Here is a 13,094-nt window from a genome sequence, read left to right on the forward strand (position 1 = left end):
GTAGTTCACAGGATGAAGAGTGTATACAATTCGTCTTTGTGGATATCTATGATGCATTGTATACATTAAACTGGAAATCGTATCAGTTATGCACGATTTAGTATTCTGTAGCACAATTTTACCGTCCAGCTTGACATATGACATGTGAACTCGAGATGGTCCGTATGGGATTCGTTAAGTTATCAGATGTTCATGCCCTACCCATTACTTCCTTCCACCGCATCACCCTCTCCCTCTCCACCTTGCTATCCCACATCTCACTCCTCTCAGCCCACTCATCCATAGTCAGAAACCTCAGCGTATCTTGCCTTTTTCTGATCCGTTCTTCACACCATCCATGGGCTTTACACATCGCCTCTAACCGCCTCTTGAACATCTCAGGACCCTTCCGATCCAATATCTTCATGGAGAGGTGACTGCTCCCCTTGCCCATCTTCTCGTCATACCCCGCATTGACTATGGTTATTGGCGAAGGCTCGAATGCCATAAGTATCGAAATGACGTACGACGAAATACTTCCTCTCCTGCTCTCCTCCTGATCCTCCTCCTCTTCATCTGATTTGATCGTGGGAGGAAAGACCATCGTTATTCTCTGCAATGTCAGACTCGCCAGCATATCCTCATCGAACCTACACTTATCATGCCTTGTCAAGCATCCCCTCTGTCCAAAGATGAATGTCAGATCATTAACACTCCTACTTATACTCCCAGGTAAAGCGATAGGGCTCATCCCGTCCAGCGAGGGCATATCCAGTACCACGGAAGTAGGACTAATCCCACCAAGTAATCTACACGCCCTCGAAGGGTATCCTGGATGTATAGAGGCAGCTAGTCCATCGTCATTATACGTCATTCGCAGGGTGTGCAAGTTCGGGAAGTAGGGGGGAGATCCGACGGTCCATGAATGACACCAAGTGGGATCATGATATTCCACTTTCAAAGTATTCACATACTGGACATATAGGTTCATCCACCCATCGTCTTGATCTGAAATACCGATACTTCCTTTAAGGTGGTATGGATGGTCGAGCAGGAGTCGGGAGATGGTGGGGTATGGCATCCAGCTCGTTGGGGGGTTGAGGATCCTGCGTTTGCTTTAGAAGGGTGAGAGACGGAGGGTGGACCATAGTAGTGGTGTGATCGTGGTATTAATTGATCTGGAGACGAGGGAGAGGGAGCAGAGGGTGGGCTTATCCTCTGAGAGATGGTTGATGATGTTGAATAGGATTTCGGAAGGAAGGTAGGGTGTCTCCGTTTCGATACTCGGATGAGACATTGTTATGGTGTTGTTCTCGTTTGAACAGTCGGCTGAGGCGGGACGCTTGATTTCCATGGTCTTTCGTTTGATCATGGATATCAGAAGTGATGAACGATAGTATGTAAGCCTAACGATGGTAGATAGGTAAGAAATTTCAAGCAAGGTGGTCTGCTAGTCGTTTGAGCACAGCATCCAAGGGTAACAAGGCGTCACATCCCAAGTGATTTGAGGCGGTGTTCGGCGCGGAGGTTGTGTTGAAATGATCTTCTGCACGACACACAGTATAGTATACAAGCTTTATTGCTTATGATGCATTTCGAGTGATTGTGAAAATACCAATCAAGAAGATTTTGAGCGAAAGTTTAACCTCATCTATATCATGTACATACAACGCATCATGATCGATTGATTCCATTTGCCAGAACTGTAATCTACTGTGGCTTTGATCCACCTGACGAACCATCATATCCCATTCATAGCCTCTCTCCACCGCTGCAGCTTCTCCCCGCCAATCTTCCCATCCCACATATCCCTCCTCTCAGCCCATTCCTCAAGCGTGAGGAAGCTTAAACCATCTTGTCTCTCCTGTATCTCCTCCTCGGTCCACCCATAAGCACTAGCCATGGAGTACAACCTCTCCGCAAATACCCCTGGAGCCTCTCGATCAAGTACATCCATCGATATCTTTTCATTCTCAAATCTCATCTTCTCGTTATACCCCGCATTAACAATTGTAAATGGTATTCTCTCAAATGCCATGAATATCGAAATGAGGTATGTGGAGTTGCTCAACCCCCTCTTTGCCTCTTCTACCGCTTCTTCGTCCACCTCCTCTTCCTCTTCTCCCTCTTGTGGCTTGGGTAATAACGATAGGACAAACACTATCGTGATTCTCTGCAGGTTAAGGTTGAGATCCCCCATCATCCCCTCATCTATCATACAGATATCTCCATCTACCAGCCGCATCGAAGGCCCAAAGACAAAGATCAATTCCCTCGTGCTCCGACTGATACTGCGCGATAGAGATATGGGATTCCGACCATCCACCAAGGGCATGTCTAACACTACCGTCCTGGGCTCCAGGGAATTAAGCAATCGGCATTCCCTGTTGGGGAAGGCGGGATGGATTGCCGAGGTTAGTCCATCGTTATTATACAGTAAATGGAGTGTCTGCAAATTGGGCAATATCGGCGAAGGGTTCGTAGCGGACCATGATCTACACCAATCCATGGGATGATGTTCCACCTCTAGGATCTTGACATGATGTATAAATGGTTTGATCCATTTATCTACCACATCTGAAATTCCTATGGAGCCCATCACTTGATATTCCTCTTCTAGCGGAGTGCTCGTACTGGTTCGGAATGGCATATAGTCGGTAGCTGGGTATATAGTCTTTTGGGTACTTGAGAAGGGAGATAGGCGGATCGCGCGCCATAGTAAGGGTTCAGCGAGGGTGCGAGATGATTCAGAGACTTGGGCCAGTAAGGAGAGCGTGGGTTTGTCTTCGCAGAGTTGGGGAATGAGGTTGGACAGTATTTCGGAGGGCATGGTCATTGGATTGTCGGGGCTTTATCAGTAATTTTGCTATTGCATCGATGGGATCGTCCGGACTTGTGTCTTTGGTCTGACTGGCCGACATGCTGTTGGAGACTTAGCACTGGCTCGGGTATTGGCGTCAGTGGAGTTGTATGAACATGAGGGCACAACCGCTGTTAGTGATATGTAAGAATATGCTGTATGAGTGCTACAGCGAAGCGGATAAGACACTGATTCTTCGACCATTCCGATCATTCGGAGAGACTTGGCGTTGATAGTGGATAGATGTGTGAATGTCAGGGACAAGTACAAGGTTCCCTTTCTTGTAGCGGAGGCGGTGCTAGATCCGGAGGAAGGATCAACCTGTCATCTCCATCCATGTCTTCACGCTATGAGTACAGTTCAAAATAACGATATCATCATAGATACCTGAGCTGTCCAAACATCTGTCGTCTTCTCTCGCTCGGACCTACCCAGCGATCCTTTTGCCAAGGACGGATGGCTTGTATCGCTGTGACTCGTCATAGACCATCTTCTTCAGGACCTGTACCTTTAGCTCGGTGAGAAGACAGACCGCCGACCGTCTGCCCAAAGACAGAACAAGGTGATCCAAACGTCTGCTCTAAATGGATTTAGCGGTGGCTTGTAAGCTTAGCTGTATTACATTATACCATCCATTCAACCATATCAACATGCTTCATGCGGGGTTAACCTTTCTCGGAGTATTTTCCCGATTTTGACAAAGAACGTTTCAGGTGCGGGCGCTTGGACCTCGCGTTTCGAATTGGTTTTCGTATATGTGTTTTCAATTGTTTACATGAATGAACCCTGAAAGTGTACTGTAATTGAGAAATCATTCGCGCTTTTCCTCTCCTTAGCGTTAGCTTTGAAAAGGTATGTCATGCTTGAGCTATACCAAGGGATGGGATAATAGCAAGTCAAGGGGACTAGCAGTGCGGAGTAGCTTGAAGGGTTGATGCCATCAGGTCGATGCTTATGTCCAAGGTACACCATCACAGTATAGTGCTTTTTAAGGAGGAGGCGTGAGATTTTGCTTGGGAGTTGGTGGTTTGTGCGTCATTTTGAAACGTCTCATCTCATTCTAAGGGGACTAAGGTCATATGAGGTGGGTTTGTTCAAGAGGTGTAGCATCCTATATATCTACAAAGAACACTGTACTGTATTCTCCATACCATTTCGCTCATTCCTTGACATCGTCGCCTTCAATCTTTTACTTTCTACTTTCATACTTCGAAATCAGACAATCCACTTGTAGCCTTAGTATATACCCCTCCTACACCACGCTCATTTCAAGCCAAGTCGACTATATAATATTACCTCTCTCTTCATCTATAACAAGGAACAACCCACAAACAAACAATCTGTAGTGGTGCTGGAACAAGAGATCACTACTCGGTTCAGTCAGAATTGGAATCCATAACATAATAGGCGTTTTGGAATCGTAATAAACATACGTAAAGATACTGTAATTAGCTATACAGTGTCCAGGTATCACTGCATCCCGATATCATTGGGATCACTTCGGGATCGGTGGTTTGAAGAAGGCTTGGGCTGGTAGATCAGTTGTCAATTGACATTTGGGTTCCATTGACCTGTGCGAAAAAAGTCAAGGAGGTCGGATCAGGCCTTTCAACTGTATACTACCGATTGTTGGTTGTTGTTCTGCCTTACATTTTCCATGTCCTCTCTCTCTCTCTCCTTCCGTTTTACTGTGTCTCGTCAACAGAAGAGTATCGTAGCTGACTCGCCGATTCCTCCTCCCCTCTCTTCTCATCAGTGCAGTGCATTGACAACCTATCCGCTGTCCACCACATACCACCTCGAACAACTCGGAGAAAAGGTGAAAGGAAAACAAAGTAATTGTCGAGGAACCAGGATAAAAAGAAGAGGAATCTATCGTAATAACCATAAATACCCTTCCAATACCCTTCCCTCACACCGAACGATCTCATCACCAGGAACATTAACAGAACATTCGAACCAAACATCCATAACCTCCTTTGACCGGGGTGATAGCGCGGGACAGGTCAAATCACATTCAACGATCCAAACAGCAGTCAAGATGGAATCACTCAACATGGAAATAGGTGCACCATTAACAAGATCATCTACTCCCACTCCAGAACCCGAAATTACCTCGTCTACTCAACAGCTCCAGCATAAACGATCATTCTTATCTAGATTACGGCGAACACCGTCTTCTGCATCTCCTTACGGTCAACCATTACACGCTGCTTCAACTTCGGCGGTCATGACTACCTCTACACGTCCTATCAGCACGATATCGATGGGAGTAAAGAAGAACCAAGTCGGTGTACCTATTATGATGGGTATGAATAGGTCGGAAGAGATATTCGGTCCCTCGAATAGTATAAAACATGGGTTTGGAATTGAAGACGAGTTGGAATGGGAAAGGGTCAGGACGCTACCCAGAGTTAGACTGGTTCCACCGCCTGAAGGTATGTCCTGTTCGTCTCTCTTATTCAATATCATTCTCCTCATCTTCCTTATACCTCGTTCCACCACGTAATTGCCATTCGATTCACTGAGCTAATCACCTGACCATTAAAAAACAGAACAAACCGAGCCAATAATGCTATATCCGCCTCCACGTCCCGCATCACCACCACCCGTCCTTCCCCACCCATTTCTCTCCCCACCATCATCTCCCCCTACTTCCCCTCCAAGGCTGAGCACCAGACCAGGCTCACCCCCTCAGTCCCCACCTCGTCGTCCGCAGAGTATATACTCTCAATCCCCAACATGGGCAGGTATGGCCGATGGTTTTGTCCTACCCCCTCCCAAGTTCTCTAGAAATTCCACAGGGTGGTCATCAACCGCGTTCGGAGGTGGCAATGTGGTCATGCCCAAGAAGAGGGAACAGGTCGACGAAGACAGAAGGAAGAGGATGAGCGAGATCAATATGGATTATGCGGTTGGTAGTCCCCCTAGATCAACTCCTGCCTTTGTCGTTAGTGGCATTATGAGGAGTCTGGAAAGTCAAGAGGAGATTGCTGCCAACAAGCGGATGCGGGTTGAGCAGGAGGAGGAAGTGATCAAAGTGGATGAGCCGACTGTTGACGGACCGAAACAACGGGTCCTAGAAGATGAACGAGAATTGATGGCGTCCCCCGTGGACATGGATATCGATCAGATACCTAGTCCTCCCTCCGTCCCGGATATCACCGCTACGGATGCTAACCCCTTAAGAAGTGCAACAATGCCAATGACCGAGGCCGTTGCAACACCACCATCACCATCCAAGACACCCGTACCCAAAGCTATTCGAAGGTCAAGGGCACTTTCACTCTCAGCGGCCTTCTCATCCTCTTCCACATTGAAGAACGTCGAGGTACCTCCCCTTCCGGACCTTCCAGCTCGACCTCCTATACGGAAACAGAAATCATTGAAGAAATTCTTCTTCAGCTCTTCGACACCTCCCAACGCTGTACTCGCTACCGCACCTGTACCTCCCATCCCGCCTGTCCCCCTTCAAGATCGGCACCCAACAGAGGATAACAAACCAGCAAAGGAAGAGAAAGAGAAGCCATCAAAGGGGAAGAAGATCCTACAAAGGGCTAGATCGAAACCTTCACTCAAGATCGACGTGAAAGTTGCCAAACCTTCTTCCTCATCATCTTCTACCAGTGTTTCACCAATCACCCCTGCTCTGACCACTGGTAAGACTGATACCTCAGTCACTATGGAGACCCCTTCTTCAGCACCTGCTCAACCTAGGGGTCTGAGTAAGCGATTCTCCTTGTCCAACATGTCACAGGCGTTTAAGAAGAAATCAAGTTCTACCCCTGTATCCGCTACTGCTTCGTCTGGTTCACCCGTCCCCGTCGTCCCTGATATACCTGAAGCGTTCAAAAGGAACAAGGACGTCAAAGGCAAAGGGAAGGTCGTCGAGTCTGCCGTGCCTATAAGCCCGAGGAAGTCGAAGACGTTAGATACCGAGAAGAACGATGAGATTCTGACGCCTACTGGATTACCTAGAAGAAGCGAATCGTTGAAAGCGATCCAATCTCTCACTTTCTCCCAGGAAGAACAAGCCTCTGCAGAGAATCCGGTTAGTCAGGAAGATACTACCTCGAATCTCATCACGGATGAGCCTCAATCTCTGTTGCCCGCCTTTGAGGTTGCCGGCGAACACCAACCCGCAGCAGGACGATTACGAACCTCGGTTCTGTCGACGAGATCAATCTCGACAATTGACATCGACGATGTCGAAGGTGAAATAGAAGATGACGAACAAGAATTGGCTCATGCGCAACTCATGCATGTTTCGCCAAGGACAAGACGAGACCCATCGCAATCCCTGTCATTACAGGAGTTCCTCTCTTCACCACCTGGTAAAACGTCCAATATCGTTATCGTCCCTACCAAGGGACTACGAAGAAGTGTAGAAGCTGTTGTGATGCTTGGTAATCCCATGTTAATGAACTTGCAATCCCCACCAACGACCGAAGAACAATTAGAACCAGCACAAGTCGTTCAAGAGGTTTCGAAGATGTTGGAAAGAAGGGGCAGCGAGACTGAATCAGAAACTGAAGAAGTCAGAACTCCACTGGAGGAATTATCTGAGATCTTCCCAAACCAGCCTGACGTTCCACAAGAAGAGGAAGAGCCAACACCTAGAGCATCTTCCTCCCGTACCGCTCAGCCATCAAAGGACGCGATAGCAGGATGTGAACACGAATACGATCTCGAATCCCTTCCCAGTGATATAGTCCTAGTGGAAACTCCCCCTCCTCTACCTTCCGCACCTCACTCATCGGAATCATCAACCCACACTCAAAATACACCTACCAACAATATGAAAAACCGATTCGTCTCGCCTGAAGCGCTGTTAAGGAGATTACATTCTTCCAGGAGACCCAACCAATCTACACCGTTTGTCCATTCCAAAAAGTCTTCTTCCTCCGGCTCAGGATCGGGTCCAAAAGAAAGAGAATCGTTGATCCTACTGCGAGATATCCCATTACCACCTCTTCCACCCTCTGGGAGTCGGGAATTCTCAAGTTTGACGAAGGAGATGCAATTACGGAGTTTGAAGTTTGAGAGTCTGGGTTTGGACTTTCAACAGTGGAGTGAGGGGGAGATTGATGAGTTGATTGCTCGTACTTCTTAGTTTCACTTGAGCTCATGGTCATACCCATTATAATTTCAATACCCGTTCAAAATTCCAGTAGTAATATATTGATTTTTGCACTTTGCTGTTTAACGAATATTTACGGAAAAAGGACGATTTATGTTTTTCTATCTCTTGATGATTCATGGACAATGACAAATGCATACTAGTGCTCTCTGAAATCTCTGTCCTCTGATGTGATACTTTGTACGTCAGAGCACATCCGAACGAATGTGGGCAACACAGGGATCTGCCCAGCTTGCGTGAAACATAAAATGTGATCATACATATCGACGCATCAAAGACGCTATGAATAATAATCTGGTCCTACTCTCGGTGGTACATGCTACATTTAACACATGCGACACGCTCTCCTCCTCGGTGAATTCCATTCTCTCATTTTTTGGCTCAATCATTTAAAAGTGAGCGCAAAGCTCAAATCCATCTCCATAGCATGTAACTGTTGGCTATGTCTCTCCATCGCTTGACCTCTTCCTCTTCGATCTTCCCAAGCCAATTACCCTGCTCTCCCACCCACTGGTGCATCGTATGAAACTTCACTTTACCCAATCTCTCGTCTATATCTTCTTCTGTCCAGGCATAGGTCCCCGCCTTGTATGCGAAGCAGTCACTGAAATGCGTCATAGCCTTCTCGTGGAATCCGGATCGATTCAGCTTGTGGCAACTTGGATTGATTATTGTGAGGGGCGTATCCGGATGATTAAGAACGAGATTTAACAAGTAAGATACCTTGTACTCCTCACTGGGTTTGGTGTTGTACCCCATCGAGGGATTAGGCTCGGAGGGATCGAATATCCACGTGATCTTCAGTCCGGTCATGTTCAGAGTTGCGGGGAAATTGAAGAATGATTGACCATTGGGCTTCAACCATTGATAACTTGATGCGATCAAAATCAACTCTTCGCAATTCTTCCATACCGATAACGGGATACCTTGGATGTTCTCCAGATCGACATACTTGATATTGACTTGATGAATTATTATGGTCTTGGGATAAATATCTCTCAATAACCTACAAGAGTGATCCGCTGGGTTTCTTCGTTGTGTCCCGCCTCCATGGCCTTGATGGTGGAAGTCGTAAGCATGTTGAAAATCTTGTAATTTGATATAAAGAGTTTCCAAGTTCGGTAATCTCAGCGAAGCCGTACTTCCCTTGTTATGGCACCAAGACGAGGGATGATAATCCAAAGTGAGAACCTTGACATTCGGAAGAACGATATGACCATTCTTCATAGAGGTGTTAAGTCGACCTTGAGACTTTTTACTGGAATCTTCTTCAGGATCACCATTCTCATCCAAATCTTTAAACCAAGGTGATAATTTCAGATGTCGCCAGAGGAAGGCAGAGGAGATACGATGGAAAGTCTTGCAGACGAGTGACAAGGTGAGGAGAGTTTTGGTGTCGGAAGAATAGTGGGAGATGATTTGATCGAGGGTTTCGTTGGCGAGATGAAGGATATTGGCGGGAGGTTGAGTGATCTCGCTGGGTGTATCAACCTCGTTGAGCTTTGACTTCGACTTGGATTTTGGTGTGTGCGAGGTGAGTTTGTCCTTCTTGCTTGAGGTCAAGGTCGAAGTCGAGGGCGAGCAAAAAGAGGAGGAAGAAGATGATGGTTGTTTCTTGGGATTGTTCCTCTGAACAAGGTCGGTAAGTGATCTCGTCTGCTCCGAGAAGACCTTGAGCCGGATATGGCTGGGAAAGGCAAACTCACTTTGGTACCCATTGTGGATCTGGCTTGTCTATTGGGTTCTGAGTTAGATGGTGTTATGAGGATGATGAGAGATGGGTTCAGGCTGGGAATACAGTCGTTTGAATGAGGAGAAGAGAAAGAAGAAGGAAGGAAGGAAAGTAAGGGAATGACGGTTATAAATGATCAAAAGTTGAGTAGTTGAGTCAGCCGATGTGTGTGTTGTGTCTCACTTTAATATACTCAACGCACAGACATACATACCTTTCTGACATCATCGCCATAATCATGCACATCATCACTCGCACCCTATCTCCCTTCTTGTCTGACCGTCTGCTTCCTACTTCATGCATGTTTATGGATGATTGTTTTCACCGCATGATCACACCTTGCAGATAACATCTCTCCATTCCATCACTTCCTGAGCATTCGCACTGCCCACCCACTCACACCTATCAACCCACTCCTCCATCCTCCAGAACTTCAGATTACCCTTCCGTCTCTCAATCTCAGCCCAAGACCATTCCCGGGATATCGTCAAACTCTTCTTGATAACATCCACCGACTCTCGATGCAATTCCTCCATACTCAACCCAACTCTCCGATCTCTAATCTTCTCGATATACCCAGCATTGACAATATCCACCTCGCACTCTCCATTCACATTCAAAATGATAGAAGCCAAAAACGATGCGTTGAACAGCGACGGATCATTCATCTCCATCAGCCCCACCATGTTCGGCGTAGGTTCAGAAGGATCAATGATAATAGTCATTTTCCTAATCTTCTGGAATGCTTTCAACACCGGTTGCTCGAACTCGCACTTTCCCTCTGGCATAGCATACAGTCTTGGTCCCACCACCAATACCAACTCCTGTATGTTATGTAGGATATTATCAGGAAGGTGGAATCGCTGAATACTGTCCGAATTCTTTACATGGATATACAACACCCTTGGACGGAGCGCCAGGAGAAGTCGACAGGGGATGGTAAAATGCCCAGGGTGGAAGGAAGCAGGCCAGTCGGTATGACTATACCTTAGATGTAAGGTTTCCAAGTTCTTGAATTTGGGGGATTGATAGATATGGGTATTGGGATCGTCAGGATGATGGGAATGACACCAATGTATTTTATGATATTCCACATCCAATACTCGAACATGATCATAGACCCCCCATTCATGGTTGTCTTTACCTATCGACCCGTCTAGCTGGTATTTCTCCTCCACCTGCCGATCTAGGACCTCTTTCTTCTTGGTGGAGCGGAAGATGGAGTAATATTTCTTCTCGTACCGATTTGACCAGGGGGTTAGGCGGATATATCGCCAGAGAAGGGGTGTAGCGAGGTCATGCAGGTATTTGCAGGTGAGACTGAGGTTGAGGAGCGTGCGTTTATCGGCATTGAGATGATAGAGGATATGAGTGGATATCTCGGGGGGGAAGTGTTGACTCTGGTCCATCATGTCGGGCCGATATCGATGCTTTTGGGGTTATGAGTGTGGATGTACCCAAACTTAATTATTAAGATAGCAGGAGGTACACCGAGTATGAGATTGGGCTTCTTCAGAACATCAGATGAGAATGGGTCACTTTGAAATACTGGCACTTTTGTGAAGCGATGAGACGAACCAAATTCAGGTTTATGCATAAAGGGTTGTCTGATACTAGAATTTCAGGGTATGTTGCAACCATCCATCCCCTGAACATGCATGCTTGGGTGTTCATTTTGTCCATCGATGGCAAATGCTGTACACACAGTATACCACAACGGTGAGGACTCTAGTATCATTATATAGGCCATGTAGATAATCAAGAGGACGTAACATTGCTATCTGAGAGCCGAACACTCAAAGCGGTACAATCAGGTATGACCACTCTCCATCCCATCTTAATATATCGAACCCACATCTACATCCGTCCATCTCCAAAACCCTTCCTCCTCTCCCCGTCCCAACATCTCATCAACCCACTCCCCCATCCTCCTAAAATGCACCATCCTCTTCCTCACCTCCTTCTTCTCCCTACTCCACCACCTCTCGTCTATCCCATCCAAATGCTCTTCGATCGCTTGTCGCATCTCCTGGGCTATCTGATTATTCGAATAATACTCATCACATTGTTCCAGATTCACAAATGTGATTCTTGCATCTGCTTGATCCTCTACCATCTTCTGTATATTCGCGTATTTCTCCTGCCTTCTCCGTTGACTCAAGACACTCTGCGAGATGATCTGACGGATTGGGAAGATGTCGAATATAATCGTAACGCTCTTCACCTCCCTGGGCGGTCTGGGGAATGCCTCATAGGGATCGAAGAATGCTATATCATCTATATGTACTTTCGGGATTATCATGATGTTGTCGAGTTTATCGAAGATCTCGGTTGGTAGACCACCATATCCGTATATCACTCTTTCGAACCCCTCCATTCTGATTATCAAGTTACTCGGTCTCAGGTCGAGGAGTAAGGGGCATGAGGAGGTGGATGTGGGTGCAGGAGTGCGTGTACGATCATGGAAATGATTATGATTGGCTTAATCCAGGTAGATATCGAGGTTTTCCAAATTGGGTAAAATGAGTGAGGGTGAGGTGTCTGGTCGACACCAGTAGCTTGTATGATGGTGTATAGTGAGAGTTTTGACTTGTTCCAGTCGTTTAGATAGGGTGGGATCGAAGAAGCGTCGGATATGGGAGGTACTGTTGATCACATTCGTTGAGTATCCATCTTTCGGGTGTTCCATTTGAGGTTGGAGGGTGAGATGCCGCCATAGTATTGGGGAGGCACAGGTGTCGAACAGGTGAGATACTCTACTGCAACCTGCTAGAGTTGGTAGGTCGGAGGAGAGGAAGCTGAGAATGTGGATGAGCAGTTCATCTGGAAGAGTCTCGATGGGTGATTCGGGATTGGGATGGGGTTTGATGTTTGGGGTTCGTTCTGTCTGGGGTGTAATTGTTCATCAGATAACGGTCAAGAAGGAATTCATAATATCCCTCTTGAAGTTTCATACGTGACTCACTGACATGTTGATCACTTCCGAAAACTACCCACCAATGATTCTACGAGGGTTGAGGAAATGATTGGGTCATTAGTGAGGACCAGTGCTGAAAGCTGCGGTAAAGCTGGGATCGATGGTAATAACTTAGATTATTCGAACAAGACCTAGACTCCTACAATCAAATCTTGCATGTTGGTTGTTGGACGTTTCAAGGCTGGGTCGAACTGAATAAGCACGCATCGCATACCGCATGTTACTTATCCTTGGCAATGCGTTTTGATCGCACTTAGGGAGATCTGGGATCCTTTGATTAAGAGTAATGGAGGTGAACCTTGAACTCCAGAGTCTCCGCTCAAATCGCTTTCATCAGTCACAATGAAGGATGACAACTTCATAAGCCTTGTTGGACCGTAGGCTTGATCCACTAGCGAATGACAAG

At 46.6% G+C, this 13,094-nt stretch overlaps 6 protein-coding genes across 6 annotated transcripts; 1 reads left to right on the plus strand and 5 right to left on the minus strand.

Annotated features, from left to right (window-relative positions):
- Window positions 1–190: 190 nt before the first annotated feature.
- I302_100401 (uncharacterized protein) lies at window positions 191–1,060 on the minus strand (the record flags this gene model as incomplete). Its single annotated transcript, XM_019190420.1, has 1 exon — window positions 191–1,060. One exon carries the CDS (start codon window positions 1,058–1,060, stop codon window positions 191–193), a length of 870 nt encoding a protein of 289 aa, XP_019047168.1.
- Window positions 1,061–1,720: 660 nt separating this feature from the next.
- Window positions 1,721–2,809, minus strand: I302_100402 (uncharacterized protein; the record flags this gene model as incomplete). Its single annotated transcript, XM_019190422.1, has 1 exon — window positions 1,721–2,809. One exon carries the CDS (start codon window positions 2,807–2,809, stop codon window positions 1,721–1,723), a length of 1,089 nt encoding a protein of 362 aa, XP_019047170.1.
- A 2,086-nt stretch (window positions 2,810–4,895) lies between these two features.
- Window positions 4,896–7,952, plus strand: I302_100403 (uncharacterized protein; the record flags this gene model as incomplete). The annotated part of the gene is made up of 2 exons (XM_019190423.1): window positions 4,896–5,277; window positions 5,395–7,952. The coding sequence occupies 2 exons, from the start codon at window positions 4,896–4,898 to the stop codon at window positions 7,950–7,952; spliced, it is 2,940 nt and encodes a 979-aa protein (XP_019047171.1).
- A 435-nt stretch (window positions 7,953–8,387) lies between these two features.
- On the minus strand, window positions 8,388–9,697 carry I302_100404 (uncharacterized protein; the record flags this gene model as incomplete). Its single annotated transcript, XM_019190424.1, has 2 exons — window positions 8,388–9,608; window positions 9,686–9,697. 2 exons carry the CDS (start codon window positions 9,695–9,697, stop codon window positions 8,388–8,390), a joined length of 1,233 nt encoding a protein of 410 aa, XP_019047172.1.
- A 346-nt stretch (window positions 9,698–10,043) lies between these two features.
- I302_100405 (uncharacterized protein) lies at window positions 10,044–11,123 on the minus strand (the record flags this gene model as incomplete). Its single annotated transcript, XM_019190425.1, has 1 exon — window positions 10,044–11,123. The coding sequence occupies one exon, from the start codon at window positions 11,121–11,123 to the stop codon at window positions 10,044–10,046; it is 1,080 nt and encodes a 359-aa protein (XP_019047173.1).
- Window positions 11,124–11,548: 425 nt separating this feature from the next.
- Window positions 11,549–12,013, minus strand: I302_100406 (uncharacterized protein; the record flags this gene model as incomplete). Its single annotated transcript, XM_019190426.1, has 1 exon — window positions 11,549–12,013. The coding sequence occupies one exon, from the start codon at window positions 12,011–12,013 to the stop codon at window positions 11,549–11,551; it is 465 nt and encodes a 154-aa protein (XP_019047174.1).
- Window positions 12,014–13,094: the final 1,081 nt, after the last annotated feature.

The sequence above is a fragment of the Kwoniella bestiolae genome, chromosome 1, assembly GCF_000512585.2.
Source record: "Kwoniella bestiolae CBS 10118 chromosome 1, complete sequence".
Classification (NCBI taxonomy): Eukaryota; Fungi; Basidiomycota; class Tremellomycetes; order Tremellales; family Cryptococcaceae; genus Kwoniella; species Kwoniella bestiolae.